The following is a 13,887-nucleotide window of genomic DNA, read 5'->3' as shown; positions in this document are numbered from 1 at the left end:
ATCCCTGCACCATACAAATGCCATACGCCGCCTGCTTGCTTGCTTGCAAAGGGGTGAGCTAATGCCCCAACGAAACGATGGCTCATCGTTTCCGCACGCTAGAGAGACAACCCGCCACCCCAAACACGGCACAGACAGAATTCCGGGGAAAAAAAGATTAGCTTGTTTCCTGGGCAATGGGCACTATACTCCCCCCCCCCCCCATCGAAAGGGTCGTGTTTGTTGCACCGTGTGCCCTGTCCGGCACAAACAGAAGGCGAAGGTGGAGCCCGGTTATCGTTGTTGCTAATTTCGCACTTACGGGGCCTTTTATTGCCGGGTGTTTATCAGGCGCAGCGGAACGGCCCGGATAATTTGAGCGTCAGTTAGCGGAGGGCGCGTGGGGATGGAGTGGCTGACTTCATTCACCTCGCCGGTTTCTCGAATTTCCCGCCGGCCAGGTTTTATGGCAACGCTGTGCTGCGGCCCGGGGCGCGTGATAAACAGGTGCTGATGTTATCCCTATAAAAACTACATCCGATATGTACGACGGAATTCAGTGTAGCGCGAACAGACAACCGATACGCACAGGTTCCGCGGCAGGAAGGCGGTTTTCGATTGGTTTTGAAGTGAGCTAGCGTGTGTGTGTGAGTGCCAAGTGCGAGAGTGCGGAAAGAACAAATTAAAAAAAAAATATATAGACAGAACGATGCGTCATTCGCTGATGCCGACAGTGATTGGGACAGTTTTGCTGGTGCTAGCGCCGCTGGTGGCCCGCTCGCAGGAGCTGGCGGCAGTGAGTGGTACAGCAGTGCGGTGCGAAACGGTCGGCTCGCTTCCGGCCGACGAGACGGACCGGTGCAGTGGCGCGTACTATCGCTGTGAGCTGCGGCCAACGGACAGCGTGCCGGTTCCGGTCGCTGCGCAATGTTCCGTCGGGCGCGTGTACTCGCGCGAAGCGCGCCAGTGCGTGGACGCGGCGACGGTCGGGTGTGGCGGCATTGCGTTTGCCGGCCCGCGTGACGTCGGCTTCCAGTGTACGTCCAGTGGTAGGTTTCCCGATCTGGACGCGCCCGACTGCAAGGCGTACTTTCTGTGCACGAAGAACACGGACGGTTCGCTGATACCGGCCCGGGTGACCTGCCCGGGAACGACCATCTTTTCGCCGGAAAAGATGTCGTGCGTTTCGTCGCCGCCCAATGTGTGCCCGCAGGCATCGACGACGGCGCCGCCCCCGAGCACGGCCGTCACGCCCGGACCGTTCGTGTGTCCCGACGAGGGCCGATACGCGGACGAACAGTCGCCCGACTGCCAAACGTACTACCTCTGCCTGTACTCTGGAAGCAGTCTGGTGGCGCAGCTGTCGCGGTGTGCCTCTTCGATGGTGTTCTTTCCGGCTGAGGGCAGATGCGTTTCCTTCGACCAGTACAACTGCCCGAATCTGGTGACGCCGTCACCGACAGTCCCGACGACGACCTCAACGGCGTCGCAATCAACGCCTGACCCATCAACGATCATCCCGCTAACGACGCCAGGTTCTGCAACTCCTGTGCCAACGCCTGAGCTAACGAACGCTGAACGCCCTGAACTGAGCCAATCTTGAACATTCCGCTGACTACGCCAGGCTCCACAACTCCTAAGCCAACGCCTGAGCCATCAACGAACATTCCGCTGACTACGCCAGGTACTGCTACTCCTGAGCCAACGCCCGAACTTTCAACGAATATCCCGCTGACGACGCCAGGCACTGCTACTCCTGAGCCAACGCCCGAACTTTCAACGAATATCCCGCTGACGACGCCAGGTTCTGCAACTCCTGAGCCAACGCCTGAACCATCAACGAACATTCCGCTGACTACGCCAGGCTCCACAACTCCTAAGCCAACGCCTGAGCCATCAACTATTATTCCGCTGACGACGCCAGGTTCTGCAACTTCTGAAGTGACGTCCGAACCTGCAACAAACGTTCCTCTTACTACACCAGGTAAGTGTCTAAAAGTGATGGGAAAAATTAAGTTTTCGTCGGAATCAATTCCGCATGGGCTTTGGATCCTGCAATTCTTCCGGAATTGGCTCCGGAATCGGCACCGCATTGGAATTGGCTCCAAAATCAGAATCGGCCTTTGAAATCAGAGTCGGTTTTGGCATCTCCATAAGAATAGATGTTTGGGACCAATGATGCTATGTATTGAGCAGTCGCTGAGAATCAAAATTTATTTGTAAACGATCTATTCTCATGGAGATTCCCGGACGGATTTCGTTTCTGAAACTTCTTATTTCAATTCAAGAACTGATGCTCATTCCGGAGCTAATTTCATTTCTGGAGTCAATCCTGATTCCGTTACCCCGGAGCAAAATGCGATTCCAAAATCGGTTCCGATACCGAAGTCGACTCTGGAATCGACTCAGGAACCAACTTTGATTTCGGCTCCGGAATCCGAAACGGGTAGGATCGATTCGGAGCTCCCACTAGTATCCAGGCCTTCCAGCAACTGTTGAAACAACTTCCCAATCAATCCCTAATACACCGTTTACATTGTCAGGTATGCCGTCATCCTCAACTGCTGCAGAGTTAACACCTGAGCCAACAACAAACATTCCGCTAACAACGCCTGGCCCGGGCCCGACTTCAACAACTCCTGAAGCAACGCCTGAGGTCACAACGAACATCCCGCTGACGACACCAGGCACTGGATCTGCCTCAACCACCAACTTGCCACAAACAACGCCTGATGAAGGCCCATCTGCGACAACTCCTGCACCAACTGCCGAGCCAACGACGGCCATCCCGTTGACCACGCCGGGTCCAGTCACGCCAACTACACCGTCCGTGCCGGTACCGACCACAACAACAACTCCCGAGCCACGGACGGACCTCCCGCTGACTACGACGCCGAGTCTGGTACCGTCCTCAACGACGACTGATGCCGCCACCACCACGACCACCGACAGTGTGGACGGGACAGATACGACCGACCGTTCCGACGCTACCGACGGCGCAACGAACACATTGCCCACCACCACTACGTCCGGCGCGTTCCAGTGCCCGAACGAGGGCCGCTTTCCGAGCCCGGACGCCACCGGCTGCGAATCGTACGTGCTGTGCGTGCGCAACAGCCTCGGCACGCTGACGCCGCTCCAGTTCACCTGCCCGCCGACCACCATCTTTTCGCCGACCCGCGCCATGTGCGTGACGGCGGCCCTGCACACGTGCGGCCAGGAGACGACCAGCGTCGCGCCACCGGCCACGACGACTACGACCGTGCCGCCACCGCCACCACCGACGCCCACCCCGTTCCAGTGTCCGGACGTGGGCCGCTTCCCGAATCCCGACTCGCTCTACTGCAAATCCTACTACCTCTGCCTGTACAGCCTGGCCGACGGCAACACGAATCTGATCAGTGTGGAGCTGAGCTGCCCCACTGGCGCCATTTTTGCCACGGACGCGAGCCGCTGCGTCAAGGAGGAGGGTTACCGGTGCGGGGTGGGCGGCGGCGCTACCACTGCCGGTCCGGAGACGACCACGACGGCGGCGACGACGACAACGACGACGACGACGACAACCACCACTACGACCCCTGCGCCTACTACGACCACGCTCGGGCTGGAGGGTGCGTGCCGGACGGCCGGCAAGTTCCCGACCGGGGTCGACTGCCGCTCGTACCAGTTCTGCGTCCAGCTGCCGTCCGGCGAGCTGGTCGAGTTTATCTTCCAGTGCCCGGGCACCACGCAGTACGACGAGCAGAAGCGGGCGTGCTCGGACCGCTACGTGTGCACCCGCGGCCTGATGTGATGACAGGCTCCCCCTTCATCTCCCTCCTCGTCCTCCCCCAATTGGTGACACGCTGTAATTAGGTGTTTAGCTGTTTGTTTTTCTTCTCTTCTGTGCCGTGCTGTCGCTGCGCACCCCAAGGTGACCTGGTTTGAGTAATAAATTATTTTATGCTGTGCAACATGTCTGTCTGTTTGTGGGTCACAGCTGTTTCCGTGGGCTCATCGTTTCCATCCAGCAATTTTATGTCATTGAGTATTATTCAGTGTGAATGTCTCCAAACTCCTCTACGATGTTGAGTTGCGTGTTATCTCTCAGGCGCCAAAAACCTCAACAGACGAGTGCATCCGATTGGTCCCATATTGATTGTCTGAAATATTCCAATATGAAAATTAGTTTTTAGCAGATGTGAATCCATTTGGGGCATCTAATAAGCTTTCTTACCGAAACACTTTTCAATCGTCTACTTCTTTTTTTTTTTTAGAAATGAAACTTGTACAGCTACAAGGTGTGAAACAGCTGTTTCTAGTTTTTTTTATTCTTCTTCCTCTTCTTTCTCTTATATTTATCATCACCCCCTTCTGGAGGGCAATAAAGTTACTTAACTTTGGACAAGACAAAATGAAAAAAAAAAACAAATACAAATCAACTGCACAAAGGGTTGGATGTGTATGTGGCGTAAAACATCGCTCGTAATATGAATAACTCCCTAACTCCCTAAGTCGTAATCGTGCGTATGGCACCGGCTCTCACGCCCTTCCCCCTTTTTCCCCCCGCGACAAACAAGCAAACAAATAAACAAATCAAAATGAACAAAAAGGAGAAACAAAATCCCACTAATCATAGTATCAAAATTCTGTTAACACTTCATCACTTACTGCTAACACTACCTAGCACTACGCACGACGCACTATTGCAATTTGCTTCTCTCCCTGTCGCTCTCTCTCTCTATCTCACTCTTTCTCTCTCTCTCTGTCTTTGCACCAAAATGTTTGTTTTTTTCGTCAATTTTATTATTTATTTATACAATGGGTTAAAGGGGTCAAATTAAAGCGATTTTGATCATATTACAAGCCACTCTTCTTCGGTGTGTCAGTGCGTGCTTAAAAAGTGGCTCGGCCTGCAGAACGCGGCAAGCTTTTCAGGCATCAGCAAGAATTGACGGACGCACACACACACACTCGCATATACACCCAGCAGGACAGCCCTAGCCCTGAAACCCTGCCGCCCTGGCTTAATCGAATTCAGATGCCAAAACCAAACACGAGCTGCTATGGTCAAGCAGCGCAACCACAGGCACAGCCGGCACACAGTTGACCGGAGGAGGAGGAGAAGAGGAAGGGTACTGTGTGTGTGTGTGTGTGCCGTACTGTGTCGCACCTGACCTGCCCTGTCCGGCGGGTGGTAGATGTGTGGATCAGACTTGGTTGAAGAAGCTGTGTGAGATCACGCGTGCTCTGTGCGCACTGTTGCGCTTGCTTTTAACCCATTACTGCCTAGCGTAAATAATCCGTTTTTTTTTTTTTTTGGAGCGCGATTTTCCACCAAACTGTACGCGCATTGTAGATGATACTAATTTAATAGTGCTTTTTTGTGCCAGTATCACTTTATCTGTCTTTTTTTTCCTATTGGATTTTGTTGTGTTTGAATTATACCATTTCTTCCATCTTAAAGGATTGATTGTGCTCCTCAAATATGGGACAAAACGTTACAAGCCAAGTGTAAGAAGAAGATATCAAGCACAAGGAGTTGTACAATTTTTTGAAATATTTGAACGAAGAAGGCTTCGAAATTGTTGTGTCACCAAAATCATCGGAAGTTAAGTCTGACGAAATAAATCATTTGATGAGCACGAATGCAATCAAAACTCAACGAAGTTGTGCATATTGTGTGAATTTGCACTAGTGGTGCTTGAACCGATGCTTGAATCGATTCTGATTCCGAAATTTAACCCGGAGTCGAAATCGGATTCGGAATCGGAATCGACCTGGGAATCGTAATTTGTTCTGTAAACAGAATCAGAATTAACTCCAGAATTGGTGCTCCGGAAGGAGAATCAGTTCTTGAGTTGAAATAAGAAGTATCAGAAACGATATCAGTCCTGGAATCTCCAGGCGAATGGATCGTTTACAAGTAAATTTGGATTCTTTGCGGCTATCAATACGTAGCATCATTGCACCCCAACGTCTATTCTTATGGAGATTCCAAAACCGACTCTGGCTTCGAAGCCTCTGATCGAAGCCTCGAATTCTGATCCCGGAGCCTAGTTGGATTTCGATTCCGAAACCGATTCTGATTCCGGAGCCGATTCGGAAGGCGATTTCGATTCCAGGGCCAATTCCGATTCCAGAATCGATTCCGATTCCAGAGCCGATTCCGGTTGTACATCCGATTCCGATTCCGGAGCCGATTCTGATTCCTGAGCCGATTCCGATTGCAGATCCGATTCCGATTCCAGTGCCGATTCCGATTCCAGAGCCGAATCCGATTCCGGATCCGATTTTGATTCCGGATCCGATTCCGAATCCGAAGCCAATTCCGATTCCGGAGCCGTTTCCGATTTCAAATTCGATTCCGTAACAAATTCCGGAGCCTATTCCTGAGCCGATTTCGAATCCGAACCCGATTGCGAATCCGGAACCAATTCTGATTCCGGGGCCGATTTCGATTCCAGAGCTGATTCCGATTCCGGAGTCGATTTTGATTCCAGAGCCGATTTCGAACCCAAACCCAATTGCGAATCCGGAACAGATTCTGATTCCGGTGCCAATTCCGATTCCGGAGCCGTTTCCAATTTCAAAGCCGATTCCGTAACAAATTCCGGAGCCGATTTCAAATCTGAGCCCAATTGCGAATCCGGAACCGATTCTGATTCCGGAACCGATTCCTATTCCGGAACCGGAACCGATTCCGGAGCCGATTGCTGAGCCGATTCCAAGATCGATTCCGGAAACTGATTCTGGACCTACTATTCGGAATCGATTCCAGAAAACTTTTGAGCCAGCCGGGATCGATTCCGACGAAAACTTCATTTTTACCATCACTATTTTGCACCCTTTGCAGTACTTCGTCCAGCTTCCACACACAACGATTCATTTAGGCGATAATGCTGATTAGTTATTAAAATCATTTCTGAATTTAAATTTGATGATGAGCAAACCCGATTGTAAGTTCGATTTTCAAATGATTTCCGGCTTTCGATAGGTGCTAGCTGCCCAGCGTACGAATTGTAATACGTTTCAGGTAGCAAAATGCAAAAAGCAGGTCAAAATTCGCAAACATCAACAACAAATTTGTCTCCCCGCCCCGCGTGTTGGCACAAATCTAATACGGACGTCACACGAGGCGTAAACTCAAAAAGTTTACGCTTGATTTGTATGGGAGAGCGTAAACTTCCTGTCAAAAGATTTCAGGGTTGTATGGCTGAAATCCAGTTTACGCCAAAGTTTACGCTTCGTGTGACGTCCGTATAAGGTGTAATATACAGTTTCAGCTCATTTGGATCATGTTGTTTTGAGCACCACCCGGGCAGTAATGGGTTAACTTTGTTTGCAAAATTACGCACAATTACTTACTATTATAAAATCGCACGAAAAACAGCAACATTAATGAGCGAAAAAAAAAAGAAAAAAACAATCACGCGCAACTGGTGTTTCTGTACAAGGTAGCAATGGGGAGCTGCAATAACAATTCCCTTTTGCTTCGCCTGCTACCCCTGGCATAGATGTTGCGCATGGATGGAGTCGTGAGAGGAGTTGGTTTACAAAAGCTCTCGTGCTTCGCTTCCCCCCCCCCCCCATTGCCGTGCCTGTCAGTTGTGAGAGTTTAACAATTCTAATCAGATAAATTAAATTTAGATTCTCGTCGCTTTGCCGACACAGCAAGCAAATAAATTAAGTCTTCCGGCTGCTTTACAGGCGGTCGCGCGAGTTTCGCTCTTGAGTTTCAAACGTTTTGTGGAACGAGGTTTGGGTTGTTTTGCTTTGCTTTCTTTTGCAGACGATAGCGAAGGGGAGCAAAAGGGTTCTTAACGACTAAATTCTTATCCTTTCTCCATCCACCGCACTAGCCGTGCGCGCAGCCTTTTCGATTCAAACGGTCTCTAATAATCCTTTGGTTGCTACAACGGTTTCCCTCTGCTTAGCCCCTATTTGTGTAAGGTTTTGCCGCCTTTTTTTTCCTCTCTGCAGATGTGATGCTTTCGTTTGAGCAAATCTTTAGTATAAATCAGTGGAGCCCGGTCGAGCTCCGGGCCGTAGCACACAGCCAAAGCACATAGGGATCAAGGCTTGTTTCGCACATCTTTCCGAAAGCTTATTGTCGAACGCGCGAACTGTCCTGTGCAGCTGAAAGGCTTTATGAGTGGAGGGGGGCGAGGGCAGAAGGGTCGGGCAAGATTGTAATGCTTTCAAAAAACGGTAAGCGTTGCCAATCATTTTCACAGCGTGCACAAAGAGATGTAGATGTAAATAAATAATTCTTTTTAATATCTTTACTACAATTGAACGATCTTTCTTTTTAGCGTTTTTCGATCTACGTTAAATAAATGAGGCTAAATAAAGTTTAGCGCATTGTTTAGTGATTGCGAGTGAACGTGAAAATTTGTTTTTTTTTTTTAATGACATTTTAAAGAACGTCCATTGAAATAAAGGAAAATTATATGCCCCAAGTATTAGCGGCGTTTCTCTACAGTAATATTTTTCATTAAAAACATGTATTTTTGCCATTCCCCTCTGCTCCACCCGCCACTCCGCACCAACCAAGCAACAGCAGCACGGGCCGCGGGAAGGAAAATCATTGCAAAATCAAGCCTCGATCAAAAGAGGGGCATCAGGATGGTGGGCGGCGGCCGTGGCTGCCGCTCCATTAAGCAAGCCCCGAATTGAATACGCATCCGCAATGTTTTGGTATGATCTGTTTAGAAAGAAAAGTGGCAATTGCATAATATAAATAAACTAACGAACTCGATTAGTGGAGCGTGTATTATGCGGCAGCCAGCAACTGAGGGTAGGAACGGCAACGCAAACACAAGGGCCGAAGACAAGTCATTACACTACAGATGTGCTGTACAGAGGTGGCTGGCGCGGTAGTCCGAACGCTGTTGTCGCTTGGCTATCCCCACATTTCGCTATCGTCCAGCTGGTTCGGCTGGAAGGAATGAGGGGAAACAACAAAAAAAAAAAAACGAAAAACAATACATACAGTGCGCGGTACGGTGCGGCGGCCATATAGACACGTACCTGCGACTCCGGGGCGTTCTGCTGCGGATTCAGCTCGGCGGTGGAGCTAGTTTGCAGATGGGAAAACTGTTGCGTGACCGCCATCGTGCCATCCGCGCTTACCTCGATCCGCGAAATGATGTTATCTGGAAGGAGAGTTAATCGATTAAAAACATTCTAGCGCGCAGGCTTTTCCGAGTTTCTACCACAAATCAAATTTAAATATCGTCTTCTCAGAAAGCGATTTTAGCGTATTCAGCGTAATTGATTGCGTCACCGTCGAAAGGCGCTCATAAATTACAAAGGAGTACGAAACGGTGTTGTGAATGCGAAAAGCACAATATTTGACGTTATGGAAGCTTTCATTATTAGGCGTGACGGAATATTAAGATTTTTTAGGTTTTTATCAGGGATGAGGCCCTTGAAACAATTTTAAAATTTGCTATATTGACAAAATTAAACATCTAATGTCAACGGTTAAGTAGATTTAATATTGAAAATGAATAATCAACGCTAGAAACTTTTGCTCACAATCATTTTGAATAATTGGCTACGCAGAGTGTAAAGCGATATCACTTAAATGTTAAAAATAATAAAATAACAATATGACATGCAATAGAAAAACAGCAATCAAGGGGCGGCAAATAGCATCTGCGATCAAGTATCATAAAATCATGAATATTTTGTTAAACTAGTAACCCTAGAAGCTAATGATTAACTATTTCATACATATTCGCAGCATTTTGCCAGCGAGTTGGGAATGAAGTGATTAAAACCTGCTGCCGCAATCATGCTTTGGCTCAGACTCTTTTTGGATACTGATTCGATAATTCTTTGAAGGAAAGCACAATAATTGATCTTCAACAGAAATCTAGTACAATTTTCGGCGCCGATGTAAGATCAAGTTTGCGATAAACGATGAGCATTTCTTTACTTTTGATTATAGCGCAGTCAGATGAGAGTTTCGATACTAAAAATCGTCGCCAGGAGGAGGAGAAGTGACGTATATTTGAGTTATGTGGACGAGTGTTTCTATCGCGCTATTTCTGGATCTGTTTGCTAATAAAAGCGAAAGATTCCCCTGCTAACTGCTGTCATTTTTAGTAAACTTCATATGGCTACATATGTGTGACTACAAATAAAAAAAAAGTACAATTATGATAAAAAAACTCTTATATATATATATATATATATAGGCGATCTCTTATTGCGACCTTATTTCCCCTAAATAACCTTAACCGGAGGGCATCACCCTGCGCATGATGCTCATAGAGAGATACATGGAGAGAAGCTACTGCTAACGTAACGCAAATTTACCTCCGAAGCTGATGCCGCTCGGGGTATAGATCGACCAGACGGTTTCGAACAGCCCGACCGTGGACGGGCTGACCAGCTGCACCGACACGGTCACCGTGTCGTTCGGCAGCACGGCAGGCACGTAGTACTTCAGGTCCTCGTACGACAGCGGAATGTTTTGCTCCCGCAGGTTGGGGATCTGGCGCAGGCTCACGTACGTGCCGCTTGGCCACGCCACCTCACCATTGTTCTGCAGCAGCCAGGTCAGCTTGATACTGTCGGTTTGGGAGGAGAGTCGTTAAACGTTAGGTGCGCCAAGCGGATTCGGGCGGGGTGGAATAAACACTTACGCTGTGTTTGGTGTGATCTTCTCGCCCTTGCCTACTGTGATGTCGTTGAGCAGCTTCATCGACGGTTGCCGATTTTGGGCCATAAAATCAAAGTAACATCCTACCGCGGCCTGCAGATTCCTGTATGTTGGTGGGTGAGAGGGGCAAGGGAGGGGTTGTTTTATAATACGAGTGTGTGTGTGTGTGTGTGTGTGTGTGTGATGAGAAGAAAAACGAAAGTCAATGGCGAACCTGCCCCACAAGCAGTGCTGCAAAATGTCATGAGCATCACGAGATGTTCACCAATCGAAAACAATGAACATATCCGTGGTAGCTTGATGCTCATTGCTGATACTCAATAAAAGTGTGTCATGACATGCCGAACGCGATACTCTGACTGACAAGCTGAACTTAATGCCGTCGCAAGCATAATCATGACTTTTTTTTCTGTCTGTGAACAGTGCTGCCAAATGCCACTGGTTTCAGTCACCAACACTCATGACTGAAATGAAGCTCAAGTCAACTTACGTACACAAATGAGATGATCAGAGGTGAGACTCATACAGTTGGTGGACCAATCAAATGCTTGGTGACAATTTGTTTAACCAACCAACTTTTGGTCACTCTCTTGGTCATGACATTTTCTGTCGCTGATCATCGTGACACGAAAACAAATGACTGACCAAGAGTTGGTTGCACACAATGTTGCACCAAGCATGTGATGGTCGCAATAACTGTTTGAGTCTCACCTCTGATCATCACAGTAGAGCTCGTGACGCTGACATGATTTTGTATCAGCCGGAATTTGTCGTGACTATGTCAGTGCCATTTTGCAGAACTGGTCACAGCGAAAAAAAAATGTCACGAAGCATCACACCAATTGTTTTGAGTATCACCTCTGATTATCACAATCGAGTATGTGACGCTGACATTGATTTAGTTTCAGTCAGATTTTTTTTATGACATTGATAGTGACACTTTACAGCACTGCCCCGCAAGCAAGCACCCAGGCAACGCTTACCAGTTGGTCATATCGAGAAAGAAGGTCGCCGTGGAGTAATTAACGTTCTCGCCGATCGACTGAAACTGGTGGATCAGCTCTTCCTTGTCCGTTGTCACCATCGCTGTTGCGGAAACAAAGAGGTTTAAGATTAGCGCAACTGCGGGTAACCCCTCCCCATCTCTCCCACTCCCGTTCCGCGCTGCAACGCTGGAAAGGTAAACAAAGGGCGAATGCAGCCACTTACAGCTAAACTGTGTTAGGAAGTTTTGCTCGATATCGTCGGACGACAGCTGGTTAGCCGATGCCTCCTCGTCGGTGGGATCCATCGCTTTTTTTGTTTTAATATATATTTTTTTTTTCTAACGGGAGAGATTTTCTGCGTTTTTGTTTGTCTTCGTTGTTGTTGTTGTTGGTGGGGCGCTTGAGGTGCTGATTGTACGAGTGTTTGAACGGCACTTGATTGAGCACGCGTGGGACCCGGGTGGGTGGTCGCCTCTGGCCGAGGTTGTTCTGTTTGGGTTGGCTGATTGTTGTTGTACGGAATGCACCAGGCAGACCGATGACCGCTGCTGCTGGCCCGCACGTTCACTTAACAACCAGCATACACATCACACACCGTCACACGGGAAATATGCCACCACATGCACAGAACGGCGAATATTGTTTCGCCGACAATCAAGGGTCACGCTGTAGAAAAGAGGTTACCTTGCAGAACGCAAAAATAAAACCCAACAAAATAGAAAACGAACTGCTGCTTCTGCTCCTGCTGCTGCTGCTGCTGCTGCTGTGATGGAACGTTTGCAAAGTGGGTATAGGGTATAATAAACCCACTTTGGTTGTGGCTGTCACTTGCGCATTCCTTCGCCGCTGGGGAGCTGTCATCGCAGTGAAAACACAAACGCACGAAATCGAACGATTTCACGGAATGTGCACGCCGAAGCGGGCAGTTTACGGTTGAATATCGTTTTAAATATGATTTCTTGTATTGTTTTAGTATTGTGAACAAGTGGGAGAAAAAAGTTGCACCTAAAAACAAGTGACAATATGCGACGATGACAGCTTTGAGCACCCCTGACCTTTTAATGCGACCGTCAGTGTTGCTGCATTTAGGATGCGCAAAGGTAAAATGTGGGCTAAGATTAACGAAATCACTATTGGTTTTGCCCATGCCTTTTTTTTAGTAACCCGATTTCAACTCAAAATGCATGATATTTTGTGCTGTTGGTATTAATTTTTACGATGCGCAATGTTTGTAAACAATTTGAACGACGGTAGCGTGGTAGTGGTAGTGATGGGTGGACATGATCCGGGTTCCGGACCTATCACCAGGTGCGGAACCTTTGCTGGAATCGGGGCTTTGGTAGCCTGTTGGAGCGTTTCTACATACACCGAGACTGCAGGTGAGAGATGGCTGTGAGAGAATTGACAATCGCTTTCTCACGCCGGTGTGTGTAGAAGCTCCGAAAAGCGCCGAGATGAGATTTATAAAATGATGTTGAAAAAATCCATTTTAATCGCTAAAATGAAGTGAAAAAAGTTTCTTTTACTTGTTAATAATATGTCTACGATTATTAGACGGCAAAAATGCAAACCATAATTGATCGTTTGCCTTAAACTGCCAATTCAGCTCCATCGTTTTTTGCATGCCGAGGAGATTTCTCTCACCGAAAATGCTGTCAGTTATTTTCTCAGCTGCTTTCTCGGTGTATGTAGAAACGCTCTTGTAAAAAAAACCTACTACAGTTAGGCTGGAAATAGACGAACCGAGGTCGTCGCAGTACCGCGAAATTCGCGCCTTTTTTATAACAGTTGTGTAACAGTAGAGCTGTCTGTTCGCAGAGATACCCAACTTCAGTGTTGCTGAGATTTTCGCGGTAGCGCGAACCGATTATTTTTACTTTTTCTGGCGGATTTGTGTCGAGAAATGAGTTTTGTATTTTATTTTGCATAAACTATGTGAAATAAATAATTTGATTCGCAAATTGATAGAAAAATATTTCTTCTTGGCACATTTTATCGTCACCAGACTAGAGTTGGGCAAAACGCACAAAAAAGCGGAACTGGGTCCGGACGATTCCAACAAATTTCGGACCCAGTTCCGAAGAATAGGTTCAATCCGACAAGCCGGAACCGCCCGGAATCGTCCGGAATCGTCTGGAATCGACGGGAATCGCCCGGAATCGCCCGGAATCGCTCGGAATCGCCCGGAATCACCCAGAATCGCCTGGAATCGCCCGGAATCGTCCGGAAGCGTCTGGTATCACCCGGAATCGCCCGGAATCGTCTAGA

The 13,887-nt window shown here is 48.2% G+C and overlaps 2 protein-coding genes across 2 annotated transcripts; one reads left to right on the top strand and one right to left on the bottom strand.

Annotated features, from left to right (window-relative positions):
• Window positions 1-514: 514 nt before the first annotated feature.
• LOC120905768 (mucin-2-like) lies at window positions 515-3,932 on the top strand. The gene is made up of 3 exons (XM_040316871.1): window positions 515-1,530; window positions 1,860-1,963; window positions 2,523-3,932. Exons 1-3 carry the CDS (start codon window positions 689-691, stop codon window positions 3,770-3,772), a joined length of 2,196 nt encoding a protein of 731 aa, XP_040172805.1. The 5' UTR covers window positions 515-688; the 3' UTR covers window positions 3,773-3,932.
• A 3,330-nt stretch (window positions 3,933-7,262) lies between these two features.
• Window positions 7,263-12,624, bottom strand: LOC120905767 (protein ILRUN). The gene is made up of 6 exons (XM_040316870.1): window positions 11,843-12,624; window positions 11,617-11,719; window positions 10,617-10,736; window positions 10,288-10,541; window positions 8,992-9,116; window positions 7,263-8,899 (listed from the first exon to the last, which is right to left on the bottom strand). Exons 1-6 carry the CDS (start codon window positions 11,922-11,924, stop codon window positions 8,864-8,866), a joined length of 720 nt encoding a protein of 239 aa, XP_040172804.1. The 5' UTR covers window positions 11,925-12,624; the 3' UTR covers window positions 7,263-8,863.
• Between the last annotated feature and the right edge of the window lie 1,263 nt (window positions 12,625-13,887).

This window comes from Anopheles arabiensis, chromosome X (assembly GCF_016920715.1).
Source record: "Anopheles arabiensis isolate DONGOLA chromosome X, AaraD3, whole genome shotgun sequence".
NCBI lineage: Eukaryota > Metazoa > Arthropoda > Insecta > Diptera > Culicidae > Anopheles > Anopheles arabiensis.
This window is presented reverse-complemented; position numbering and strand designations above follow the sequence as displayed.